The sequence below is a fragment of the Ranitomeya imitator genome, chromosome 6, assembly GCF_032444005.1.
Source record: "Ranitomeya imitator isolate aRanImi1 chromosome 6, aRanImi1.pri, whole genome shotgun sequence".
NCBI classification, from domain to species: domain Eukaryota; kingdom Metazoa; phylum Chordata; class Amphibia; order Anura; family Dendrobatidae; genus Ranitomeya; species Ranitomeya imitator.
In genome coordinates this window covers 139,415,177-139,432,383 of record NC_091287.1, presented here as the reverse complement: position 1 = coordinate 139,432,383, position 17,207 = coordinate 139,415,177, and the positions used below count along the sequence as shown (strand labels likewise).

The following is a 17,207-nucleotide window of genomic DNA, read 5'->3' as shown; positions in this document are numbered from 1 at the left end:
AAGAAAAAGCGTCTGTATCACTTAAAGAAAAAGCGTCTGTATCACTTAAAGAAAAAGCGTCTGTATCACTTAAAGAAAAAGTGTCTGTATCACTTAAAGAAAAAGCGTCTGTATCACTTAAAGAAAAAGTGTCTGTATCACTTAAAGAAAAAGTGTCTGTATCACTTAAAGAAAAAGTGTCTGTATCACTTAAAGAAAAAGTGTCTGTATCACTTAAAGAAAAAGCGTCTGTATCACTTAAAGAGTGCCTATTACCAATCTGGGGCTGCTCTTTTTATTTAAAGAATAACTGGTTATAAATTTTATTTCAGAAATCAATAGCACATATGGAAATAAAAACATTGCAATATATCTTATTAGAGTAATCTGCTTCTTTCTTCATCAGGACTGACCAGTCATTCTAGAAATGTTTAATTCTTGTGATTGCATGAATAATGTCACTCAAGCCCCCAGGAGAACCAGTGATGACACCGAAGGTAGGTTTAAGTGTTATTATTTTACTTGGGGGAAACACAGGGGGTTGTCCGAGTAGTAGACAACCCCTTTAAAGCACCACTCCAGTTTTTCTTTCATTACAGAGTTGGAGTGTTGGTATTAATCCAAGTTCCCTGCACCTAGTATTATACTCACCAACCACCGTCTTCATCTGTTATCAGCACCACTCCAGTCGGTCATCTGCAGGTTGCTGCTCCAGTGCTAGATTCAAAACTCAATGTAAGTCTATTAGAGCCAGAAAGAAATCCGAAAGAGGCTTTCATAGACTTATATTGAGAGCTTCTGACAGCTACCTTCAGCTTCCGGTCAGTCAGACGTTGCAGTCACAAGATGGCAGCGAAAGACAGGAGAGTTGCTGGGAACGGCTGGAAATGGTGGCTGGTAGGTGTAATACTAGCGTCAGGGAGCTTAGATTAGTTACATCCCTCCAGCGCCAAAATAAAAAAAAAACAAAAAACGCTGGAGTGGTGATTTAAAGAGTGCACATCCGAAGCCTGGTGATTTTTCCAAATATCTTTCTAGCCCAATCCCACATCCCTCTGCGGCCCCTCTCATAATGAAAGAGCAAGACCTCGCTGTTTACACCAACACAGTCTGTTACAGAATGGTAACATCATTAGAGCAGGTACTACAAAGACCGAGATCTCAATCTTTCACTGCAAGAGCGGTCAAGGTGAGTAATGGAATGCTGCGCTACATTCCTGGATTCTATAACCTGGAAGTTCAGTCCCGACTTAAAAGTAGAAAGTTGGGCCTTTTCGAGGAGAGGGGGAAACAATGGGGGTAAGGATGAGCAATTTTGTTACTACATGATATTTAGTAAGAACACCAATCAGGGGCAGCCCACTCTCTTATTACGTAAAATGGCTGATAGATATTATTTAAGACCACACATACAATGAGACTTTGTTGTAAAGCGCTTGTAAAAAATTGTGCTACAATTGTAGTCCAAAAGTAGGCCCTGAGCAGTATTCAATTTTGTGGACAGAAGCTGTCGCTCAATAGTTAAAATTCATCAGCAGTGCTATGAATAGTTTTTAGCTGGGTTATCATGCTAAAGCAAATACTTGTGGCCAAAACTTCTACAACATAATGTTTTTCATTCAAAACATGTATTAAAGGGTTAATCCATCATTAAATGTTATCAATTATCCAAATGATCGGTGATAACTGGCAGATGGGTGTGGATTCGCCTGCTGGAACCCTCACCGATCCAAGGAACAGGAGTCTGAAATTCTGTGGCAGAATGAAGCACAAACAGACCTTCATTCTCTAGGAGTCAGCCAGATATAACCCAGTGCTCAGCTTCTGCAGTCCCATAGAGAATGAATTGACGTGGCTCCATGGGTGAAAAAACAGAATTATTGGCAAAACCGTAAATCTAATTAACAATCTATTTAAAAAAAAACACCACACATGGCTGCCGCAGATTGGAAGCCCGGCTTAAGAATAAGGCCAGATAATCAACAGTTGCTTGATGGTTTTATGAAAAAAGGAGATTTTTGTACACTATATAACATATAGAAAATAAGTGATAACAGCAAACTGTCACTATAATGTTATGTCTGTACCATACATTAAAAGTATATATAGAGAACCAAGTAAAAAAAACACTCCGTTCAATAAGCTGAAAACAAGCATACCTTTTAGAGTTTTGAGGATCTGAATATCTCAAATAATACCAAGCAGAGTCAACAAAGGTGTCCATTGTATCTGTCTCTCTCAAGGCTGCTCCAGCACACCTAAAAAACAGGTCAATATATAAACTTAGCTGAATCAAGAATACTGTAAGAATCCTGCAATAATACACTCTTTCCATGTACTGCAGTTTTTTCACCTCCATGACAATAGGACCGGCCTGATGCTTGACCCCTGGTTCTCAGAAAGGTATGTGACCACCACAATATCAGAGCTACATGATGATCACCCATAAGATCTCCGAGTTACTTGCTCTCCCTGTTTGGAAGGGCTACGTTTAAAAGGATTATTTTGTGTATTTTTTGTGGTTTGTCCTCATGGTCTAGTCCTACAGTATCTAATAAAAGTCTGTTCCACTCTTATAGTCTGTAATGCCATTCCTGAGACTCTAAGGCTGGCCATGCACATTAGATGGTTGTTGACTGATCGTTCGGCCAACAGACATTTCAGTGGACTCTCCCATACACAGGAGAAAGCTGCCAACTCGTAAGTCGGCCAGCAGCTTATCAGGGAGTACAAAGTGATCCGCAGTTGGAAATCGGACATGTGCGATTGACATCTCTCCCGACCATCAGTTGGCCACTGCCCCCATACACATCAGACAAGGTTCGTGGGTTCAGCTGACATTTGTCTAATTTGTATACAATATTAGTATTTGTTGAGCATCTCTTAAGGATTAGAATTAGCCAACCTATGATAGCCTTCCAATTTCAGTGGGGACAGTTTGGAAATTAGAATGTCAGATCTCTCCCTTATTGAAAGGAATTATCTTGGGTGCATTTGCCCACAGTTCGGCCCTCATATTGTGTGTATTACCTTGGACATTTGCAGTTTATCCAGTCTGAAACAGTTGATAAGGGAGATGACCCTTTCCCTGTGAATGCAGACACAATTGGCAGGACAACTGGTAGGTCATCATAAGGCACAGGGACAGTGCCACAGGACGAACAGTGGATAATGGGTATCGGCGTTCCCCAGTAACGTTGACGTGATATCAGCCAATCCCTCAGTTTGGAACTGGTCAGGTGACCGCCAACCCCTTCTTCCTGAGCTTGCCTGGTTATGGCACAGAAGGCATCATTTCTGGACAGTCCTGTAAACTAAATATTACAATAGTTTAATAACTTAAAAGGGTTGTTACGGTTAAAACAAGTTATCATCTAACCACAGTTGATGTCGTTGATCAGTGGCAGTACGACTGCTGGGACCTGCATCAATCAGCAGATCGTAGGAACTTTTACCCCTGTTACAATACAGCGCTTTTTCCAGTGGCCTCAGAGAATGAATGGAGCGATGGTCGGGTGTCCACCCAGCCACATCATTTTGTAACAGGGATTAAAGTTCTCTGCTGGGGATAAAAATTCCCTGATCTGCCGATCAGTTCTGGTCCCAGCGGTGGGACACTCACCGATCATATGGTGTATGTTGTCTGTACAGACAGGACATAATTACAGCATTACCTGACACCTTGTAATAGAGGGGTAAGCAGGCAGCTACACATACAATGTCTGTGAACGCTAGGCCTTAAAAAACTTAATAGCACTCACCAAAATTCCCTGAAAGCATGAAAATAACAACAACTCTGTAAATATTACGGATGACTGCCTACATCAGTTTTCCGAACTTATACAGATTTTTTTTTTCTAAATGCTGCGGCCATACAGTTATGGCCAAAAGTATTCACACCCCTGCAATTCTGTCAGATAATACTCATTTTCTTCCTGAAAATGATTGCAAACACAAATTATTTGGTATTATTATCTTCATTTAATTTGTCTTAAATGAAAAAACACAGAGAATGAAGCAAAAAGCAAAACATTGATCATTTCACACAAAACTCTAAAAATGGGCCAGACAAAAGTATTGGCACCCTCAGCCTACTACTTGGTTGCACAACCTTTAGCCAAAATAACTGTGACCCACCACTTCCGGTAACCATCAATGAGTTTCTTACAATGCTCTGCTGGAATTTTAGACCATTCTTCTTTGGCAAACTGCTCCAGGTCCCTGATATTTGAAGTGTGACTTCTCCAAACTGCCATTTTTAGATCTCTCCACAGGTGTTCTATGGGATTCAGGTCTGGACTCATTGCTGGCCACCTTAGAAGTCTCCAGTGCTTTCTCTCAAACCATTTTCTAGTGCTTTTTGAAGTGTGTTTTGGGTCATTGTCCTGCTGGAAGACCCATGACCTCTGAGGGAGACCCAGCTTTCTCACACTGGGCCCTACATTATGCTGCAAAATTTGTTGGTAGTCTTCAGACTTCATAAGGCCATGCACACGGTCAAGCAGTCCAGTGCCAGAGGCAGCAAAGCAACCCCAAAACATCAGGGAACCTCCGCCATGTTTGACTGTAAGGACCGTGTTCTTTTCTTTGAATGCCTCTTTTTTTCTACTGTAAACTCTATGTTGATGCCTTTGCCCAAAAAGCTCTACTTTTGTCTCATCTGACCAGAGAACATTCTTCCAAAACATTTTAGGCTTTTTCAGGTAAGTTTTGGCAAACTCCAGCCTGGCTTTTTATGTCTCGGGGTAAGAAGTGGGGTCTTCCTGAGTCTCCTACCTTACAGTCCCTTTTCATTCAGATGCCGACGGATAATACGGGTTTACACTGTTGTACTCTTGGACTGCAGGGCAGCTTGAACTTCTTTGGCTGTTAGTCGAGGTTCTTTATCCAACATCTGCACAATCTTGCGTTGAAATCTCTTGTCAGTTTTTCTTTTCCGTCCACATCTAGGGAGGTTAGCCACAGTGCCATGGGCTTTACACTTCTTGATGACACTGCGCACGGTAGACACAGGAACATTCAGGTCTTTGGAGATGGACCTGTAGCCTTGAGATTGCTCATGCTTCCTCACAATTTGGTTTCTCAAGTCCTCAGATAGTTCTTTGGTCTTCTTTCTTTTCTCCATGCTCAATGTGGTACACACAAGGACACAGGACAGAGGTTGAGTCAAATTTAATCCATGTCAACTGGCTGCAAGTGTGATTTAGTTGTTGCCAACACCTGTTAGGTGCCACAGGTAAGTTACAGGTGCTGTTAATTACACAAATTAGGGAAGCATCACATGATTTTTCGAACAGTGTGAATACTTTTGTCCACCCCCTTTTTTATGTTTGGTGTGGAATTATATCCAATTTGATTTAGGACAATTCTTTATGTGTTTTTTCACTTAAGACAAATTAAATGAAGATAATAATACCAAATAATTTGTGTTTGCAATCATTTTCAGGAAGAAACTGAGTATTATCTGACAGAATTGCAGGGGTGTGAATACTTTTGGCCATGACTGTATATGTGTAATAGACACAATAACTGTAGTCCTGGGAAATTATCATATAGTAGCAAAATAAAGGCAAGTCAATGCATAACCTGGGAAGGCAGGTACAAGTGATACCAAGAAGGCTCAAATGAACAAAATAATGGAGCTCATAATGGCACAAGGCTGAAGACACAGAATAATATACTGGCAAGGGTTAATTATTCAGAATACGGAATTTCTAATTCTAAGGTGAAACTTTCATTTGCTGTACATACCTTTGCAGAGTTTGTTATCCTCTCGGTACCATCTTTAAGTACCTCTGTAACCTCCGCATAGGGAATTCTCAATATATCTGCCAACATGGCATCATCCAGATTTGTACTGGGAATTCCTGTAAATAAGTATATCTGTGTTATGTACATGAGGCAAGAGAAAAGATTGGGGAACCCACCTCCATGTTTTGAAATGAGAGCGATAGTATAAGGTTCCTATAAAGAATGCCAGATAGATGTCCAGTATGGTACTTGTGCTGCACGTGCAGTAAAGTACAGCAGATCGTCACCAATTACGCCAAAGACACCTAATAACTCTAAACAATAAGAAACTAATATACAGATCATCACATTAACTTACCAATTTTACAGTCGAGGTAGCCCTCAAACTCATGTTTTGCGGAGATGAGAAGTGGGAGCTCCTGTTTGGTGAACAGATTTACAGCCGACACACGAGTGAGACAATCTGCGGTAACATATCAAAGAATCAACGCTGGACATCAGAAACACACATAACCCACACATATGAATATGGCCCCATCACAAGCAACATGGCTTATTCATTTTATGCAATAGTCCTTCTAGAACACACAAACAAAAGGCCAGATGAGTAAGAGCATACGTACTGCTAATATTAATGTATCAGCAATTAAGCATCTTAATCAGCGAGTGCGTACAAAATCAACCTATTTTAAATTACAAATGATTGTCTATTAATACCATATATTCCATCATTAAACCACTTCTGTTGTCTATCAAAGGCACTTTCAACATAGTCATGAGGCCAATCCCATTATACGAGTACAACTTTTAAAAGTGATGTGCATCCAGCTGAAAAGGACATTCCAGAGATGCTGATTGGCTAAGAGCTGCTGACAGTGCTCTCCTCACAGTATATATTCTATATGTTCTTTTCAAGTACATACCTGAGAAGAACAAAAATACAGCTCTGGCAAAAATTAAGAGACCACTGCAAAATGTTCAGTTTGTCCGATTTTTCTCTTTATAGGTATATTTTTGTGTAAAATGTTAATTGTTGTTTTATTCTACAACATGTCTCTGAATTTCCAAGCAATACGTTTTTTTTTTTTTTTCTGAAAAGGAGAAATGGTCAAAATTAAAAAAACAAACAAACAGTGCTTACAGACCTCAAATACTGCAAACAAAACAAGTTCATAATCATTTAGAAACAACAATACTAATGTTTTAACTAAGGAAGAGTTCAGAAATCAATATTTTGTGGAATAACCATGATTTTTAATCACAGCTTTCATGCGTCTTGGCATGCTTTCCACCAGTCTTTCACACTGCTTCTGGCGCAAAAATGTAAGCAGTTCTTCTTTGTTTGATGGCTTGTAACTATCCATCATCCTCTTGATTACAATCCCGAGGTTTTCAATGGGGTTCAGGTCTGGAGACTGGGCTGCCCATGACAGGGTTTTGATGTGGTGGTCTCTTCATTTTTGCCAGAGCTGTACAGAGCTGTATATAAACTACTTTGGTTTGGAGGATGTCTAGTACAGTCCTAATAGCCAGATGCCAGGGCCTCTGTCCTCCATCATAGGTACCTCAGTCGCATACTAAACCCCTGCAAAGTGAGATGTATTGATTTGGCCTTGTGTAACCTCATGATGTCACAAGGGGGCTTGTAAGCGCCCAGGATGCCAAATAGATATTAGCCGCTGCAGAAATGAACATTGCCCTAGTCTGGCAGACACATTGAAATGGAGGCCAGACCAGGGTAGTTGGAATCTTTTTGCTCATCTCTAGCATGCACCCTTGAATTTGACACTGCATGAACATTGTACAGATACCAAACTTTACATTGCCTCTGTCTCAAAATAAAACATATTTTAATTGTCTGATTCTGTGCTATAAGGGAAAAGAAAGGCGGCAGGAGTGGGGCGATACTGTGGGCCCCAGGCTGGAATGATGGGGTATTCAGCAGTGCGGGGCTTCAGTGGGCCCTGGGCTTTCACAAAATGTCAACAGAGTCCTTAAACTTTCCATTGTTTTCACTGTGGTGGACTTCGGGAAAATGGCCGCCTCCATCGGCACCTGCACAGATTGAGATCTCGTCTCCCGAGATATCAGTCTATGCATGCACCGCCTCTGGCGGCCATTTTCACACATCAGTGAAAATGATTGGAAGTGTGGGGACTGGACTACATTTTGTGAAAGCCTGGGGCCAGCTGAAGCCTTGCACCACTGAACACCTCATCCTCCCAGCCCGGGGCACGCAGTATCGCCCCACTCCTGCCGCCATCAGCTTCCTGCAGCAGCAATCCTGCCTCCTGGGACCCCACACCACCATTATATGAAAAAATAGGTTTTCCTATTTTCCTTCCCAAAATTTGGGGTGCGTCTTACGGTCCGGTGCATTTTATAGTCCGCAAAACACGGTATATATTTTTTTTTTTACAAATTTCTGTTCTATTTCCACTACTAATATAATAAAAAAGTATGGCACTGCCGAAATCCTACGGATAAAGAAAATTATATTGCCTGGTCTTTTTTACCACACAATGTACGCCCAAAAAAAAATGTCAGAATTGCGTTGTTTTTCACAAATTCACCACATTTGGAATTTTTTCCCCATTTTTCTGCACACTATGTGGTAAAATGAATGGTGTCACTCAAAACTACAACTCGTCCTGCATAAAAAAAGCCGTCATACGTCTATGTGGACAGAAAAATAAAAAATGTTTGGCGCTTTGATTAAGGGGAGGGAAAACGCAAATAAGAAAAAAAAAAAAGAAAAACGGAAATTGGCCGTGGTGGGAAAGGATTAAAATGTTTTAACAATATGATCTACATAATTTATATCTTCTATTTTGGCCTATAAATGAAACCGGCCTAGATAAAAATCTCACAGTTGGTCTGTCTTGTCTAAAACAACGATGTTCTAAAGAGAACAGCTTACCATTGCCTGCGACAAATGCTTCTTGTAAGGCTCCTTTAACCTTGCTGTCCCCATGCAGCAGTCTATGACTTGGTAATATAGCAATGTGAGACGCACCATAGATGGCCTCTGGGTTAAAGGCAAAGGCCGAAATCTTTTCTCCAGTTTCAGCATCATCCACCTGTAAAAAGGTAAAAGCAGAGTTGTCATGTTTACCGCAGGGCTCTGGTCACTGGGGATGGAGGGCACCTGCGTGCTGCCAGTATTAAACTGTATATCCAGTGGATGGGTAGACTCCTGTGAATAACATGACATACAAATACCTGCCTGATACATTAGGGTATTTTCACAGACGGCAGAAACACCATTGGGTGGAAAATCTGCAACATGGCAATATATTCTGTGTATTTTCACCCTTTGCATAGCAGAGTAAAACCTGGAGCAAATCCACAGCAAAATTCACATTAAATCCATGTGTAACATAAAGCAGATTTAGTCAATTTCTTTTCTGCCTAATTTACCTCTCCTGTGGTGACACACGCCAGCACAAGCAGGGCGCGGGAGCGCCGCTTAACACAGCGATCCAGACAGAGTACCCTTATCTGGCCAGCAGCCATACATAGGACATTGCATCTTCATTAGTGTTAGTGTCACTACGGGGATCTTTTCCCTCCTCCGTATGTTCCCTTCACACTGGAATAAGCGATCACGTGAAAAAGGCTCCGGCGGAGCCGAAACGTTGTGTCAGATCGCATGAGCTGCTTTATTCTGTTATGCTCCCAATTGTATAAATAAATCCACACTTTTATTTTGCATGAATTAATTGTACAGCATTTAATCAGAGTGTGCGGTGAATTACGAGTATTTACCATTTAGGACCTATTGGTCCATTACACCAGCACCTCGCCTCCAGCAGACTGAGTGCACGCTAAAATTTCTCTCTATCTCTATGCTGATGACACACAGATCTACATCTCTGGACCAGATATCACCTCCCTTCTAACCAGAATCCCTCAATGTCTGTCCACTATTTCATCCTTCTTCTCCGCTAGATTTCTCAAACTTAACATGGACAAAACAGAATTCATCATCTTTCCCCCATCTCACGCGACCCCCCCAACGAACCTATCCATTACAGTAAATGGCTGCCCACTCTCCCCAGTCCCACAAGCTCGCTGCCTCGGGGTAATCCTTGACGCTGATCTCTCCTTCAAACCACATATCCAAGCCCTTTCCACTTCCTGCCGACTTCAACTCAAAAATATTTCACGAATCCGTTCATTCCTCAACCATGAGTCTGCAAAAACCCTAGTCCATGCCCTCATCATCTCTCGCCTTGACTACTGCAACCTCCTGCTCTGTGGCCTCCCCTCTAACACTCTCGCACCCCTCCAATCTATTCTAAACGCTGCTGTCCGACTAATCCACCTGTCCCCCCGCTATTCCACGGCCTCTCCCCTCTGTCAATCCCTTCACTGGCTCCCCATTGCCCAGAGACTCCAGTACAAAACCCTAACCATGACGTACAAAGCCATCCACAACCTGTCTCCTCCATACATCTGTGACCTCGTCTCCCGGTACTTACCTACACGCAACCTCCGATCCTCACAAGATCTCCTACTCTACTCCCCTCTTATCTCCTCTTCCCACAATCGTATACAATATTTCTCTTGCGTATCACCCCTACTCTGGAACCCTCTACCACAACACAGACTCTCGCCTACCATCGAAACCTTCAAAAAGAACCTGAAGACCCACCTCTTCCGACAAGCCTACAACCTGCAGTAACCACCGATCGACCAAACCGCGGCATGACCAGCTCTATCCTCTCCTACTGTATCCTCACCCATCCCTTGTAGATTGTGAGCCTTCGCGGGCAGGCTCCTCACTTCTCCTGTACCAGTTATGACTTGTATTGTTTAAGATTATTGTACTTGTTTTTATTATGTATACCCCTCCTCACATGTAAAGCGCCATGGAATAAATGGCGCTATAACAATAAATAATAATAATAATAATAATAATAATAAATACTGAGAGGAAGCCATGCGTCCCTCAACTTTAACAAGATTCCCGGTGCCGGCATTGGCCACACAGCCCCAAAGCATGATGGAACCTCCACCAAATTTTACTGTGGGTAGCAAGTGTTTCTCTTGGAATGCTGTGCTTTTTGGCCGCCATGCATAACACCTTTTTTGTATGACCAAACAACTCAATCTTGGTTTCATCAGTCCACAGAACCTTCTTCCAAAAAGAAATTGGCTTCTCCAAATGTGCTTTTGCATACCTCAGCCGACTCTGTTTGTGGCGTGCTTGCAGAAACGGCTTCTTTCGCATCACTCTCCCATACAGCTTCTCCTTGTGCAAAGTGCGTTGTATAGTTGACCGATGCACAGTGACACCATCTGCAGCAAGTTGGTGCTGCAGCTCTCTGGAGGTGGTCTGAGGATTGTCCTTGACTGATCTCACCATTCTTCTTCTCTGCCTTTCTGATGTTTTTCTTGGCCTGCCACTTCTGGCCTTAACAAGAATTGTACCTGTGTTCTTCCATTTCCTTACTATGTTCCTCACAGTGGAAATTGACAGGTTAAATCTCAGACAGCTTTTTGCATCCTTCCCCTGAACAACTATGTTGAATAATCTTTGTTTTCAGATCATTAGACAGTTGTTTTGAGGAGCCCATGATGCCACTCTTCAGAGGAGATTCAAACAGGAGAACAACTTGCAAGTGGCCACTTTAAGCAGCTTTTCTCATGATTGCATACACCTGGCTATGAAGTTCAAAGCACAATGAGGTTAAAAAAACAAAAAGTGCTTTAGTAAGTCAGTAAAAAGTAGGTAGGAATATTTAAAACAAGAAAATGATAAGGGTGCCCATGCTTATGCACCTGTCAAGTATTGTTTGAATGCAGATTACACATTTTCTGTTAGTACAATAAACCTCATTTCAAGGCAGAAACATTACTGTGTCCAACAGTTATTAGATATATGAAACAAATAGCTGTTGCAAAAAACAATTTTTTAAAACATTAAGCTTAAGATTAATAGGGGTGCCCAAACTTTTTCATATAACTGTACCTGTACAAGTCAAGGATCTTTTCATACTTGAAAATCACTGATGGTAAAAACTGACACATCATCTGAACACTGATGAAACTTGGATCTATAACACTGATGAAGCGCAAACTGTTTTTTTGTGTACAGTGCCTTGCGAAAGTATTCAGCTCCCTGGAAATTTTCAACCTTTTCCCACAAATCATGCTTCAAACATAAAGATACCAAATGTAAATTGTTGGTGAAGAATCAACAACAAGTGGAACACAATTGTGAAGTTGAACGGAATTTATTGGTTATTTTAAATTTTTTTTGTGGAAATTCAAAAACTTAAAAGTGGGGCGTGCAATATTATTCGGCCCCTTTACTTTCAGTGCAGCAAACTCACTCCAGAAGTTCATTGTGGATCTCTGAATGATCCAATGTTGTCCTAAATGCCTAATGATGATAAATATAATCCACCTGTGTGCAATCAAGTCTCCGTATAAATGCACCTGCTCTGTGATAGTCTCAGGGTTCTGTTTGAAGCACAGAGAGCATCATGAAGACCAAGGAACACAACAGGCAGGTCCGTGATACTGTTGTGGAGAAGATAAAGCCAGATTTGGATAGAAAATTATTTCCAAATTTTTAAACATCCCAAGGAGCACTGTGCAAGTGATCATATTGAAATGGAAGGAGTATCATACCACTGCAAATCTACCAAGACCCGGCCGTCCCTCTAAACTTTCATCTCAAACAAGAAGAACACTGATCAGAGATGCAGCCAAGAGGCTCATGATCACTCTGGATGAACTGCAGAGATCTAGAGCTGAGGTGGGACAGTCTGTCCATAGGACAACAATCAGTCGCACACTGCACAAATCTGGCTTTTATGGAAGAGTGGCAAGTTAAAAAGCCATTTCTCAAAGATATCCATAAAAAGTGTAGCTTAAAGTTTGCAACAAGCCACCGAGACACACCAAACATGTGGAAGAAGGTGCTCTGGTCAGATGAAACCAAAATCGAACTTTTTGGCAATAATGCCAAACGATATGTTTGGCGTAAAGGCAACACAGCTCATCACCCTGAACACACCATCCCCACTGTCAAACATGGTGGTGGCAGCATCATGGTTAGGGCCTGATTTTTTTCAGCAGGGAAAGGGAAGATGGTTAAAATTGATGGGAAGATGGATGGAGCCAAATACAGGACCATTCTTGAAGAAAACCTGTTGGAGTCTGCAAAAGACCTGAGACTGGGACGGAGATTTGTCTTCCAACAAGACAATGATCCCAAACATAACGCAAAATCTACAATGGAATGGTTCACAAACAAAACATATTCAGGTGTTAGAATGGTCAAGTCAAAGTCCAGACCTCAATCCAATCGAGAATCTGTGGAAAGAGCTGAAAACTGCTGTTCACAAACGATCTTCATCAAACCTCACTGAGCTCGAGCTGTTTGCCATGGAAGAATGGGCAAGAATTTCAGTCTCTCGAGGTACAAAACTGATAGAGACATACCCCAAGCGACTTGCAGCTGTAATCGCAGCAAAAGGTGCGATTTAACTATTAAGTTAAAGGGGCCGAATATTATTGTACGCCCCACTTTTCAGTTTTTGAATTTCCACTAAAATTTTAAATAACCAATAAATTTCGTTCAACTTCATAATTGTATTCCACTTGTTGTTGATTCTTCACCAAAAATTTACATTTGGTATCTTTATTTTGAAGCATGATATGTGGGAAAAGGTTGAAAAGTTCCAGGAGGCCAAATACTTTCGCAAGGCACTGTATGTGAAAAATCACAGACGTATGAATGAGACCCTAATGAAGAGCAAGAGGTTTATAAACACATAATAAAAATGACATATGGCATGTGTGCTCTTCAATTTAATAATAATTAAACCCAAATTTCAAAATTCTAAACCTCTATGTGCACCATTCATGCATAAGGAAACTACCGTACTTAGCGATGTCTGAAATTTTAACAGATAACGGCTACTGCAGACTTGTGCATCCTCACATCGCGCGCACTGCACGCTGTAAAGATTCTCTGCATGCATGCAGTCACGTTACAACTAGATGGGCTTGGCCTCACTCAGTGCTAGTGTTTGGAGCAAGGCCGGCCCAATCTAGTCGGAATGTGGCTGAAAGTATGCAAAACCACGCTTGCGGTGACATGACTGTCTTGTGCTGGTGAATCCTCACAGCGCACAGTGTGTGCGATGTGAGGATTCACAAGTCTGAGGTCACATAGAGTGACAGCAGACTTTTAGTCTAAAGATTCATACTCATCTGCGAGAAAAAGCTGATGAGTGCAATTCAATAAAAAATTGGATTGCACTCTGACCAATGTTAATCTATGAGTCACAGCTCATCTGCAATTTTTTTTCTCGGCTTAGATTGGGCTGAGAAAAAAATCGCAACATGCTGCGATTGCTCTCGTATCTCGGACGAGAATCGTCAATGCAAGCCAATGGGTGTGCTGAAAAAAAATTGCACAGCACTCAGAACATGCTAGCGCCATCCGATTTTCACACACCATTGTCTTTGACAACCCGACATTTCAGCAGCCGCTTACAGTAAGATCACAGTGTGATCCGACAAAATAGGATATATACACATAGAATAGATATAAAGATGTCAGTGACATATATAACTATTACAGTACTTGTGTAGCTTACTGTACATGTATTTAATTAATAAATAAATCTCTGAAAAAATGGCGTAAGATCTCCTGACATTTTAGCAAAGGGAAAGCAGACAGCTGCAGGCAGATGTTTATAGCCTGGGAAGGGGTTAATACCCACAGAGATTCCCAGACTATTAATATCAGCTCACAGCTTTACACTTTCCCTCGGCTGGTCAATAAAATGTTGGGGGATCCCTATAATTAATAACCAGCAAAGGCTAGGCAGTCAGCTGTTGGCTGATATTAATAGTCTGGGAAGGGGCCGTGGATATTGTCCCTCTCCCATACTAAAACCATCAGCTCTCAGCAGCCCCAGAAATGACACATTGCAATCAGATCCAATTTGCATGTAAATCGGATATAAATCGGATATTAAGTGTTTAAAAATCAGATTGTACTGGCATGATCACATGACACTTGTCCCACTTTTCTAAACTGAAATTGGACCTTTTTTTTAACTGTGATTGGTATGAGCTCTGAGGTCAGAAAACCTCTTTAATCATTGCTCATTTTGGACATTACAAGATATGTATCCATAACATTTTAAGTATGTGAACCTTTTATCCCTACAAAAAAGGAACTGTAGCATTAGGACTAAAGTAATATTTATTTAAGTACAAGCTGGTCATTATGGATTGAACTATTGAACTCCTGATACAATAGCTTTTTTTGTACAGTGGGGCAAAAAAGTATTTAGTCAGTCAGCAATAGTGCAAGTTCCACCACTTAAAAAGATGAGAGGCGTCTGTAATTTACATCATAGGTAGACCTCAACTATGGGAGACAAACTGAGAAAAAAAAATCCAGAAAATCACATTGTCTGTTTTTTTAACATTTTATTTGCATATTATGGTGGAAAATAAGTATTTGGTCAGAAACAAAATTTCATCTCAATACTTTGTAATATATCCTTTGTTGGCAATGACAGAGGTCAAACGTTTTCTGTAAGTCTTCACAAGGTTGCCACACACTGTTGTTGGTATGTTGGCCCATTCCTCCATGCAGATCTCCTCTAGAGCAGTGATGTTTTTGGCTTTTCGCTTGGCAACACGGACTTTCAACTCCCTCCAAAGGTTTTCTATAGGGTTGAGATCTGGAGACTGGCTAGGCCACTCCAGGACCTTGAAATGCTTCTTACGAAGCCACTCCTTCGTTGCCCTGGCAGTGTGCTTTGGATCATTGTCATGTTGAAAGACCCAGCCACGTTTCATCTTCAATGCCCTTGCTGATAGAAGGAGGTTTGCACTCAAAATCTCACAATACATGGCCCCATTCATTCTTTCATGTACCCGGATCAGTCGTCCTGGCCCCTTTGCAGAGAAACAGCCCCAAAGCATGATGTTTCCACCACCATGCTTTACAGTAGGTATGGTGTTTGATGGATGCAACTCAGTATTCTTTTTCCTCCAAACACGACAAGTTGTGTTTCTACCAAACAGTTCCAGTTTGGTTTCATCAGACCATAGAACATTCTCCCAAAACTCCTCTGGATCATCCAAATGCTCTCTAGCAAACTTCAGACGGGCCCGGACATGTACTGGCTTAAGCAGTGGGACACGTCTGGCACTGCAGGATCTGAGTCCATGGTGGCGTAGTGTGTTACTTATGGTAGGCCTTGTTATATTGGTCCCAGCTCTCTGCAGTTCATTCACTAGGTCCCCCCGCGTGGTTCTGGGATTTTTGCTCACCGTTCTTGTGATCATTCTGACCCTACAGGGTGGGATTTTGCGTGGAGCCCCAGATCGAGGGAGATTATCAGTGGTCTTGTATGTCTTCCATTTTCTAATTATTGCTCCCACTGTTGATTTCTTCACTCCAAGCTGGTTGGCTATTGCAGATTCAGTCTTCCCAGCCTGGTGCAGGGCTACAATTTTGTTTCTGGTGTCCTTTGACAGCTCTTTGGTCTTCACCATAGTGGAGTTTGGAGTCAGACTGTTTGAGGGTGTGCACAGGTGTCTTATTATACTGATAACAAGTTTAAACAGGTGCCATTACTACAGGTAATGAGTGGAGGAAAGAGGAGACTCTTAAAGAAGAAGTTACAGGTCTGTGAGAGCCAGAAATCTTGATTGTTTGTTTCTGACCAAATACTTATTTTCCACCATAATATGCAAATAAAATGTTAAAAAAACAGACAATGTGATTTTCTGGATTTTTTTTTCTCAGTTTGTCTCCCATAGTTGAGGTCTACCTATGATGCAAATTACAGACGCCTCTCATCTTTTTAAGAGGTGGAACTTGCACTATTGCTGACTGACTAAATACTTTTTTGCCCCACTGTATAAGGCCTTCTATGCACAGAATCTAGCCTGTCGAATAAGTCACTAATTACCTTTAACATGCAGTCAAAAAAGCAGCCAGTGCAGTCACCAATCCAGTTAGCCTGCATGCTTCTCACACCATACCATTCAGGGAGATCTGCTAAAGCACCTTTCATTGCCTGCAATAAACATATGAAAATTAGCATTCTACAGTAATTGGAAAACTATTTCTATGTACACTGTAATTTTTATAAGGCAAATAATTTACCCCATTTACGACCTTGGGATTTTCCGTTTTTGGTTTGCTCTCCTTTTTCCCCAGAGCCATAACTTTTATTTTTCAGTCAATATTACATTGTGAGGGCTTGCTTGTTTGCGGGACAAGTTGTACTTTTGAACGACACCATTGATTTTACCATATAGTGTACTGGAAAACCGGGAAAAAAAACAAGTGCTGTGAAATTGCAAAAAAAGTGCAATTTCACAGTTGTTTTTTGTGTTGTTTTTTTTAACCATGTTCACTGAATACTAAAACTACATGGCCATTATAACTAAAAAATTCCAAAGTTTGTAAAAATAAATAAATA

General features: G+C 41.3%; 1 protein-coding gene across 1 annotated transcript in view; it reads right to left on the bottom strand.

Annotated features, from left to right (window-relative positions):
- The window catches only part of LARS2 (leucyl-tRNA synthetase 2, mitochondrial), a 294,954-nt gene that overhangs the window by 78,120 nt on the left and 199,627 nt on the right, over positions 1-17,207 (bottom strand). The window contains exons 8-13 of the mRNA XM_069730157.1: positions 16,692-16,799; positions 8,651-8,810; positions 6,089-6,193; positions 5,731-5,846; positions 3,010-3,293; positions 2,139-2,237 (exon numbers count right to left, since the gene is read on the bottom strand). Of these exons, the coding sequence (XP_069586258.1) occupies positions 2,139-2,237; positions 3,010-3,293; positions 5,731-5,846; positions 6,089-6,193; positions 8,651-8,810; positions 16,692-16,799 (872 nt within the window). The remainder of the gene's footprint in view (positions 1-2,138; positions 2,238-3,009; positions 3,294-5,730; positions 5,847-6,088; positions 6,194-8,650; positions 8,811-16,691; positions 16,800-17,207) is intronic.